The 11,374-nt window shown below is 42.0% G+C and overlaps 1 protein-coding gene across 4 annotated transcripts in view; it reads right to left on the bottom strand.

Moving 5' to 3' along the window:
- GSAP (gamma-secretase activating protein) overlaps nt 1-7,960 on the bottom strand; it is a 45,436-nt gene extending 37,476 nt beyond the window's left edge. For all 4 annotated transcript variants that reach the window (XM_063155573.1, XM_063155575.1, XM_063155574.1 and 1 more), the window contains exons 1-4: nt 7,876-7,960; nt 4,325-4,398; nt 820-876; nt 49-118 (exon numbers count right to left, since the gene is read on the bottom strand). In XM_063155573.1, the coding sequence (XP_063011643.1) occupies nt 49-118; nt 820-876; nt 4,325-4,398; nt 7,876-7,960 (286 nt within the window). The remainder of the gene's footprint in view (nt 1-48; nt 119-819; nt 877-4,324; nt 4,399-7,875) is intronic.
- Nucleotides 7,961-11,374: the final 3,414 nt, after the last annotated feature.

An 11,374-nucleotide genomic window follows, 5' to 3' on the forward strand; every position in this document is an offset into this window, starting at 1 on the left:
TAAACTAAATCTTGACCAAAAATATCTAATGATAAAGCACATATTTACCCAATAAGGTCCTTTCATTGTTGATTGAACAGCTGATTATGTGCAGATTCTTCTCAAACATATAGAGGTGCTACAGAGAAACACAGTAATGTTAATAACTGTGCTTTTTCAAACTCCATAAAGGAAACCATGTAATTGCTTCTTAGAAAAACACTGCTGTCCCACAGTTTTTATCTTTAAGCCATATCTTTTCATGCCCAGAAGAACCACATTTCAAGTTGCCATCATAATAGTTCTCCTTTTACTCATGTTTGTTTTTTAATGGTGCTTTTGAGCTCTGTGTTGCCACTAGAGCATAGCAGACCTTTATATAAAAACAAAATTTCACTCATTTCATACTACTATGGGGACACCTTCAAAAACTTGTCATGATTTTAGTTATTGAATTGCAATGTGTTCAGTTTTAGAATAAAATAATCTCTTATAATGGTATCACCAAACAGACCAAGAATAAACACATATAAAGAAAACCCCAAACATTTACTTCTTGGCACATGTGTGCAATATGAAGGGAAGTGGAAAGGACTTGTTGTTTAAAAGGTTGTTTAGAAATGAAGATTGCAGACATGATGCTTTACTATTCTCAAGCCTCTCAGATGTTCTGCAATGTGGTGCATTCTAACACTACTGAGAATCATTCCAATATCCCATATTTTCTGTTTCCAACAAGGATACACCCCTTAAGGACATAACATACTGTGTTGCAAAACATCAAAATCTGAAACACTACAGCACAGTTGTCACCAGAGAGAAACCTGGTATTGCTCTCACCTCGTTTTGCTTCGTTTGAAGATCATACAATCCAATGTGAGTGTTTCTCTGGTTTCCCTATGGATGGAAACAAACAGCAATATAAATATACACAAAGTTAAACACTGGGGTTTTTTTTCCCTACCTCCCTGGACTCCCAGCCCCTTGACACACACCCTCACACACTTCCCTCTCCTGTAAATAAACAGGCAGTTAATTATCTAATTCCAAGAAAGCAAATTCTAATTCCAAGGGAACAAAGATTTATTTTTTCCTTTTAGAACTAACACATGGGATAAAGCTGAAATGTGGCCAATCCACAGCCCACAAGCCATTGCATAAACCTAATGCCTCTCTCTCACTTTGCTTCTAAACTGGTTTTAGCCACAGGCAATAGGGCCAGGAAGAGAGATGTCTGTACAAGAATCAGTAGGGATGCTCTGGCCCCTGGAGGTTTAAGGCTGGAATTCTGAACCTCACCAACTTGGTGAGTCAAAAGAGGGCACAGAACCATCGAACATCACCAAAAATCAGCTCCCAGTGATCTGGCTGTAGCCTGGAAAAAGGATTTCACTGCCTTAGGAAGTGATTGCTTGAAGGCTAAGTATTTTATAAGCTCACCATTAGCCTTCTGCCTTTGAAGAGTAACATAATAAATATCCTTTCTAGCATGCTGATAAATAATATATGATGATTTTGTTTGAAGCACGTACAAATGTTTGGGACTACAAATCAAAACATTACTACTACATTATTTTTACCATACATTAAATTTCCCAAATATATTGGAAAAGAAAATTCTGCTTTACAGCATATACTGGATAGCAAATCAAACTGACGTGTATTAATGTACTCTGGGTATAGGCACTAAATTGCTAAACTACTGACATTAAATCCAGCCACACAGGCTTCTACTTCCACAGTGAGCTTCATTGTTTTTAACAATTGCTTAGGGGGAGAGGGCAGAGATCTGTGGTTATTTACAAATTTATGGCATCGTGCTTTGTGAAGTTGAAACAAAAGCCTGAGTATTTGCTTCCTAAGGGGTCTATTTCTGAGTGTGTCATTATTGTTGTGGCAATGACAAAAGTCTTTGACTTCTGATTTAAACAAGGAAAACAAAATGTCTTTATATTAAGACACAGGCTCCAGGACTCCTAATTTAAGATTAAGCAAGTGCTTTCACAAATAACTTTTTTTTCAAGTGTGTTTGAAATGTTAACACCATCTTACTTAGATACTGAAAAATACACTTCACAAGACTGGTAACAGAGCTACATCAATGCCCATGACTGGGCATAAACTAGGACACTTGTTTTCATGTGCACTCTGAAGATTCTTGCATTACCTTGCAAATAAAATTCACTTCTGTTAAAAATATATTCCTCTACATTAACTATTAATGGCACAAAATACAGACGCTGTCAAAACCACAGTACAACACAATACTCTAAAATAAGCTTGAAATAAAACTCAGAGTCCACTTTCTCCTGGTTTCACACAGAATACACTTGACTGTCTCTCTGTGGGATCTCAGCACCTCAGGACTGAGGTGCAGAGTGACCGAGACCACCCTTGGGGGGCTCGGGAGTCCTGGAATGTTGCCAGAAGTGTCTGGGGCTGGACTTTGATCCTGCACGGGAGGCGACACCTGTATGAGGATGGGAGGATCTCACTGGGTGAATGGTGAAGGGATAAGTTAATTAGAGTGTGAAACACAGGGTTTAAGATTTCTGTACAGGGGGGTTTAGAGAAGTAAGATGGAGGAATTGGGGCGTGTCCTGTTCTTCTTCTTCTTCTTCTTGGCCTCCATCTTCTGTGGTGATGTTGGCACTTTGGGATTGGTTATTACTAAAGGTGTACTGGTCAAGAAGGGTGAAAGGTATTGGGGGAAATAGGTAAATATTGTGTACGTAGTTTTGGGTATAAAGATAAGTGACCGCCCCGGGGGCTCGCAGTGTGCTCATGGCTGGCTGCTGTGCAGACCTCTGTTGGGCTGAGTGAAAATCTTTTAGATAAAAAACAAATAAACACTGAAGACCGAGAAAAAACCTGAAGCCTCTTTTCGTCCTTTGGAGCACGGGCTGCCCAAGGCCACCCCGGGCCTTTCCAGGTCATTAAAACAGCCGAGAAACCGACATCTCTCACGTAAAAGACAAAGCTTGTTTCTATTTGTATGCATAAGGAAACAAGCCAGGCCAGCTCAGTGTAGCTTACACCCTCCACCCCACACACCTCCTCCCAAAGAACAGGCTGCAGTGGCAGCTCCCTAAGCTCCACCAGCTGCCTTGGCCACATCCCTACAGGCTACAGTGGCAGCCTAAACAGCCAGCATGCAGGCACACACCTACATCTAGCCATGTGAACCTGGAGCTACAGCTCACCCCTTGTGCCAGCAAGGGCCTGAAGAGCACACAAGGCATTTAGACTGACAGAGGCCCAAAAAAGCCTAGTGTGAGATTCCACAGGTGCTACAAAGCAGGAACACCACACACACAGAGTACCAGATCTCCTGCTGAGCTACATGGTTATTTGTATTAAGTCTTGTAGAGTCTTAAGCAATGAAAAAAACCCCAAACTTTGACACACTCTTTAGAATTGTTTTTAGGGTTATTGTTGTTCTGTACAGACTCCCCTCCCTATGCTTGTAGTAAAGGAAACATCCACCCACAGTGAAAGCATATTAAAGTTAAAGCCTTGGTGAAGGCCTCACCTCTTCCCTTAACCCTAGGGAAGCTGGAGAGTTTTAGCATTGCTGAGCCAGAGAGGAATGAAAGGCACCCCTACTCTACTGGAGTTCATCTCATTTCTGTACTCCTCAAGAACCAAGATCCTCCAGGATCCAGCTGGATGTACAAACTCCTCTGAGCTACACAGTCAAGAAGCACAGCTTGTCTCATCAAAAGAACAATGAGAAGACAAAGTCTCACTTTCTAAAACCATTAGAAAACCCACTTGGAAGTAAAAATTAAACATATACCATGGAGAGCAGAATCCTATGTTAAGAAGCCAGCTCTAGATACTTCAAGACATCAAATAAACAGGGGTTACTTCAGACTACTTGCAATAAAGTGCTATAGATGAATCTTACAGAAAAGTATATGCAGAAAAAGTGCTAGATAAATGGTATCTTAAGAGATTTTAGTAGGAGAAAACATTTAACTAAAGCACTGCACATGAATTTAATAGCTAGGCTTCACTAAGAAATTGAGTGTGAAATTCTGTGTTTATGAAGTGCTTTAAAGAAATTGCATTTCATTCATGGAGAGATTTTGGGCCAGCAAAAAATCAAGGGCAAAAACCCTATGGACTTAAGTGAGTACTTTACTCTCTATTTCATCATTCTTAACCTTTGACTGAAGTGGAGACAGGTATTTTCCCACTGCCCAACCCCCCCAGGTTGTAATCAGTTGTGTTTCCATGTTCTAACACTTACTTCAAAAAAATTAAACTACAAGAACTCAATTAGATTCACAAAGAGTATTATTCTCAACTATATTTTTATTAAATTCCAAGGTGGACTTACCTTCCAGGTATAAATAATTTTTCCATTTCTTTCAACATTTACAACGTAGAATGCTGATGAATTCTCAGAAGTGTCTGAAATAAAAAGTACAAAAAATACAAGATTTTCATTTCAGCTAGTTCATCCTATAATTTATGCACACTTAAAGCAAATATGCTAAATACATTTTTTTCTTGTAAATACTTATTTGCATAAGCCAAAATGACTCCTTTCTGGAAAAAGAGCGAGTACTTCTTACACCATGATTTTAATCTGATAACTTCAACAAAGATAGTTAAGGGACTTCAAAACATGCAAGAAAAACATTATTTTTGTAAACACCTACCTCTTCATCAGAATTATTATTTTAGTTACCACTATCTTTTGTTATGAAAATGGAATATGCTTTTTCAGAGAATAAAAAAACCAAACCAAACCAAAATTACCCCCTAGCATTAATTCACTATACACAACATAGGGTTCAGACGGTTAAGCCATACTGCAGTCCTCTGGTCACTACAGGAAGAGAGAACAAACCTGAGGAAAATATCATTTGCTCACACCTGCCTCTTCAGCATCTCAAAGGAAAGCCTGAAAATAAACTACATCTTTAGACTTTAGATTACTTCTATAACACCAACACTACCTCTCCTGTGTCATTCTTAGCTCCTCCTCCTCCAAAAAGAAATTAATAAAGAAAAAAACTCACCGAAATTCAAAGAACCACAAGGTCAAATACCACATAGAGATATATACAACATACCTACAAGTACAGGCAACTAAACAATGGAGGACACAAAATTTGGGATGTGAATGAAAGAGTACTGTTAAAGTAGAAATAAATAAGCAGGAAGCTAAGATGGACACAGAAAGAGAAGAGCATATCTGGACAAAGCAGTACAAATTAAAAAGAAAACCACCAGAAAAAAAGATAAAATATTGTACCCAAGGTGAGAAAAATGTATGCTTTCCTGATGCTGCTTTTATGTTTTCTCATCACTGCAGCCATCAAAACTGTGTTTATCTGTGATGGAATTTGTACTGGAAATGGAAGTTTTGCCCTTAGTAAGGTTGAAGCTGTATGATTGGTCTCAATTTTATAGTAAAGGTGGCCTGCAGTTCAGTAAGCATCAACATAAAGAACTCTCCTCAACCTTCTGCAAGCATTTAGTCAAGTCTGACACTATTTACTTGGCAGTTATCATGAAGTGTTGATAGAAGGAAGACACTTAGTGAAACTTAGTTTGACAAGCCTGATATTATAAACTGGCTTGTACAGCTTGCAATGATAAGAAAGGAAAAAAAAACTGTTTTCAAGTATTATCAGAAGAAAGTAAATTTTCCATTTGATTGTGGGAGGACAATGAAAACCCTTCCTGTACATTGAGCAACACATCACTTTCTATTGGTTTCAGATCACTCAGAGTACACTATAGTACCACTATGTTAGGGCTAGATGGTGACAGCTGGGAGAGTCAAAGGTAATATGTTCTCTTTTTTTTATCTGAAGCTTCCTGGAACTTAACAACCACCTCAAACTTTCAAGATGAGTACTACGGTCTCCACATTTTCTCATGCAATACTTCCTCAGCACAGAATTTTGGTAGAGAAGGTCCATGTCAATGAATTTACCTATCACCAGACACAGACATCTTAAAGGTGCTGAAAAAGTTCTGTGTCAGAAAAGAGATTCTCTTCTCCAGAGAACAGTCAGTGGGAATATGGAGGCAAAGAAGTGGCAATGGTCTCTGCCCTTGGAAATTCCTGCAGTAAAATCCTGCACATAGAACTACAACTTCTTCCTCAGGCACACAGCTGAGACCAGCAGATGAAGGGCTGCAAATGAGCCAAGCCAGCCTGCCTGCCCAGCACACAGCTTTTACCAACATAATCAGGAGGATGCAGAGTTTGATTTCCTGAAGACCATTATACACAGCTCATACCAAATTAAGTGGAATAAAGAGAACAAGGCTGGTTCACTTTGCCTGCCGCTCCCTTCCTCTCATCACAGCTACTCCCAGCTTGCACGCAATTAGCAGCTCTCACATGCTATCAAGTGCTTTCAAGTTTCTTAGGAAAGAAAATAATAAATATGAATAAGTAACATCTGAAAACACTGACAGAAAGTACCATGACTCCTAAAAATTACTTGCTTTCTGTGATTAGATATTTCTTTGATGTTTAAATTAATCTTTTCAAATCCCTACCTCCCACCTTCACATTACTAATATGACAGCACTGCATGAGGAGAAAGTCACTATGAACAGATAAGTTAAAATGCAATACAGCAGGGCTGGTATTTCATCACATGCACCCTCCAAACTAGATTCTTATGCTTCTGTATTACCAGGGACATTACTGAATGAAGACTCCATTACATTTTAAAAGACTCAATACAATTTTCTCTTTCTCAAATACAAGTCAGTGCCATTCTGAGACCATTATTTCATTAGCATATAAATTGATTTATCTTTGAATTCATCACTGATGAACTAATAAATTCATAGATTAATCAATTATGCATGGAGAATTTCAGACTTTTACCTCAGATCCCTTCAATATACCTTTCAATAATTATTCAGCAAATGCAGAAAATGTGAAGTATTTTTTAGTTTTTAACAGATTTTTTAAATGATGGGTTGCTAAATAATTCCCTTATTCTCCGAGCTGATACTTTCTGGTTTGTCACCAAGCAGCCCCTCAATGCAGGAAGCAAGTTAAGTATTTTAAGTAAAGTAAAAACAACTGAAGGCGTTTCAAGTTCATCACACTTGCATATCGACGGTATTTCTACCGAAGCAATAACTTTTACTGTATTATAATTTTATTAGATTAAGTTTTTCATCAGTTTCTGAAAAGCAGAACTGAGCCAGCTGCTCTGCAGACGAATAACAAGCAAAAAGCCACAGTGCCAAGAACACGGGAGGTCACTTTTTTCCAACCACCACCCCGAGCGCTCGCTATGCCGGCGATCGCACGGTGCTGTGACAGCTGACGCTGCATCTAATTTTAAACCAGCACTCGTTCACCAGGCACACCAAAGCGTTCAGGCTGTGGGGCTTTTCCCCCCAGAAAGGGGAGCAGTGTGGGAGAGGGAGTAATGCTGAAACTTTTTTTTTTTTTTTGGCGGGGTAGGGAGGAGAGGAGAAGAAAAAGAGAAAGCCTCAAACGTGTGAAGAAGCAGGAAGAAGAAACAAGCTGTGGAGTGTAGCAAATGTGTAGAAGTGTTTTCGGGATGTCAGAAACTCCTTGAGAACAGCAAACTTGCCCATCTCAAGTCCCCCGGCACCCGAGGGTCGCTCCCCTCGAGCCCCGGCACCTGAGGGGGGCCCAGTGGCCGAGGGGACCCAGGGGCCAAGGGGGGCCCCGGGGCCGCTCCCCCGCCGCCCTCCCCGGCCCCCGCGGCCGGAGCTCCCGCTGCGGGCCTGCCCGGGGGTCTCCCGGGGACCCGCACCCGGGGGCCTCCCCGCAGCCCGGCTCCTCCGCGGGCGGGAGGGCACGGAGGCGGCCGGAGAGAGGGAGGGCCAGCCGGCCGGAGGGATGGGGCTCTCCTCGGCCTCCCGGAGCGTTACCTAGAGCCGCGGCGCAGCCCCGCTCCGCCAGCCAGGGCAGCACGTCCCTCCGCAGCTCGAACTCGGGCACCAGGCGCAGCAGCATAGCCCCGGCCCGGCCCGGGCCGCCGCCGCTCCGGCTCGCTGCCCTCAGCCCGCCCCCTGCGTGGGGGGCGGCCCTCGGGGGTTCCGGCGGCTCCCGGCCCGCTCCCGGCGCCGCCGGCCCTTCCGCTTCCTAGCGCGGCGGCACAGCGCCTCCGAGCCTGCCCGCCCGGCCGTCTCCGTGCTGCTGGCCCGCCGACTCAAAGGCTCTCGTTTTCCCCGTGGAGCGGGCGCACAGGCTCCTCCTCAGGCCGGCTGAAAGAATCACAGACTATTCTGAGTTGGAAGGGAGTCACAAACATCATCAGAGTCCCGCTCCTGGCCCTGAGCAGGTCAGCCTCAACAATCACACCATGCGCCTGAGAGCGTTGTCCAAACGCTTCTTGGTGCTGTGACCGCCTCTTTGGAGAGGCTGTTCCAGTGTCCCTGCATCCTCTGGGTGAAGAACTTTTTCCTGATATCCAATCTACATTTCCCTGGCACAGCTCCAGGCCATTCCCTGCTGTCACTGGTCACCAGAGAGGAGAAAGGGCAATCGTTTAGGAAGGTTCACCACGGAGTGACTCCAGGTGCCTCAGCATGTCAGTGAGGCCTGGAGTTGAGCTTCAGTCACTTGGCATTCACAAACCAGGAGGCCCCGTGATGAGTTGCCCTGCTTGTGATTCCCCAGGAAGCACCAGGTGTTTTCCAGAACTTCAAGTAGCATCCCTGTTTTCTGAGGCTGTTCACTCTGAAATTGCTTGTTGAATAGATGGATTGTCTGTCTGTAAACTGCTGGCAAAGCTTGGGATGTCCTCTCAGACTAGGCCTGGCCTGTTTGTGCTTTTCAACTGCAAAGGAGGTAAAACTTCATGTAATCTTAGAGGGGTTTGTGGTTTGTTTGCTTGGGGTTATTTTAGCTGTTGAAAATATTTGTAGCACTGATAAGGTGCTACTCCATGGCTATCTATAGCCTAATTACCATTTCCCTTCTGAAATGTGCTGGCTGATATCAGCCAGTTAAAGGTGGCATAAAAGTGGGGAGGTGCTGTGAGAACTCACACCAAGCTCAACATACAGAACAACTTGAGCCTGTTATAAGAGCTAATCCCTGTACCAAGTTTTTCCCCATCACTGCTGAGATCTGGAGCTATAAAGAGGCCAGATCAGAATCAGGTATGTCTGCAAAATGTGGATGAAAGGCAGGTTGATAATCAAAATGCAAAGCAAGCATGCTCTTCTTCTCAATCTTCATATTGCCAACTTTTACAGTTTTACCACAAGTTTTGTATTCAGCATTTTTCTTAAAGCTCCTTAGATCAAGTGGTTGTGAAAGAATTTCAGCTTATATTTTCACAGTTGTGAAATAAAGCTTGAAAATGTGACTGGAGTATTTATTTCAGACACAAAAGTAGAGAACAGACAAGAGGTCCCGAATGGATGGATTTTTTAAGATAAAAGATGGGGCTATTTAATGAGTTTGAGAATGGCACAACTGGAAATGACACAACTGGAGAGGCAAGCAAAGGAGGGAAACAAAAGCAACGAACTGACTGATTCTGTAAGTATGTGCAAAAGGGGAGATTTTCATGTGGAGAAAGTCTCCTGTACCCAGATCTAAAGTTCATGTTTATTATGTAAAACTCTGTATTCCTTGAGCCATCAGTCTGGCTAAGCACATCAGAGGCCATATCTGCAGGCCCAGAGCTCCAAGTTGACTTCCTAGAAGCGCAACACATTCCTTAGAAACCACAAAGCTGACTCATTCAGAGTTCAAGAAATAACTCAGTATAGAGTATCAGGCCACCTTAAACCTGATACATGAAATTAAACAGTTGATAAAAAAGCCATAAGCATCTAAAAAACCCTTCAGCAGTCTTTGAATTAAGACAGAGCCTGATATATTTTTGGTAACATCTCCTGACTTTGCTAGATGGAGAAAGAAGCTCTTGGTTTAAAGAAACAACCCATTTTCTTATCTCTGTCACATGAAATTAATGTTATAACCCATTTGTCACTTTTGCTTGCATCATGAAACTAAATTGTGGATTTTGCTCTCAATTTATACTCAGTTTCCTTTTCTGATTATCTGACTCACTTAATTTTGGTTTTTAGTTCCAGTCTGAAGCTGTGCAGGCACAAGAGCTGATCCCAATGGAGCAACTTCCAGGAGTGGGATGTGAAACTAAAGCTCTCATAAAAAAAGAGACAAATTAAATTTCTCTATTTTCTTTTTAATTTACAGATCTGTTCCTGCCTTAGTAGCAGGAGGATCTCCCTTGAATTTTTATTTGGACTGAGTCTTGACCACAGGGAAATCATTAGAGAGCAGTAATGACCCTGCTGATAACCATCATCAGCATTATTTTACTGCTAATAACAATTTTTGTGCTAACTTCCTGTGTCCCTATAATCCCTTTTCACACAGTTGATACTGCAAGAATTACAAAATTATGCCATGACACAAGTGTGTGTCTGATGAAGCATTGCCCCCTGACATGGCATGGATTGGTGTAAGGCACCTTTCAGCTCTCAACAGAACAAAGCTTTGTTCATGGGCAAAAACACAGATCCATAAACCATCCATGTGTTCCACTTTAGGAAATTATACATAGGACTTCTTATGAAGAATGAATATCTGAAATAATTATTTGAGCACATGACAGCCTGGCAAACAGTTCATGACTTTTTTGGGAAGTACTGCTTACTGAGGGCAACCTCTTCTCCTGCTGTTCCAGTCATAGATGGTTTATTGTCATCATGTCTAGACAGTTGCTTCCTTGAATGTTTTCATCCAGTCAAACACAAAAAATATACACAAAATTTCTTCCTGAAGTTGGTGCTTAATATGCTTACTAAATCCTCTTGGCAACACAAATAAGATGCAAATTGAAATCAATATTTTAGTAGTAAAGTGTGCAGTTCAGAGTTAGTAGAATGAAATACCTTTATTTCAGTGTGTGAGATTACCTTTTCTGAGTCTCTTTAATCACTGAATATCAACACAGATCTGAGTTATTTCACTGAAATCAGTCAGCATCTGTTATGAAAGCCAGTGCTTCATGGAGGTGCTTTTGTGTACTTTGTTTAATAATTCATCATAGGAAATAGTCTTTCAGCTGCTAATGAAAAAATAATCTGGCTATTCATGCTTGTGTTGAACAGCACCTTCTTTTAAATGGCTTCACTGAAGTCAGTACCATGCTCAAGCCAGGAACATGAGTGAATGAGGCTCCTGAAACAGTTAAGGTATTCCTCAAAGTGAGGCAGAGGAAGAGAATGGGACTTCGGGAAGTCTCTGACTGTCATCGAAGTGACATTTGTGTTTCCGCTGCTTCTCCCTCCATGGCCCGGGCTCTGAGGCTCCTTTGTTCTTTCCAGAGACAACCCCTGAAAGCCCTGTGAGCACACACTGTCTCAACAGCTGTTGGAGGAGCTC

This window comes from Melospiza melodia, chromosome 4 (assembly GCF_035770615.1).
Source record: "Melospiza melodia melodia isolate bMelMel2 chromosome 4, bMelMel2.pri, whole genome shotgun sequence".
NCBI classification, from domain to species: Eukaryota; Metazoa; Chordata; class Aves; order Passeriformes; family Passerellidae; genus Melospiza; species Melospiza melodia.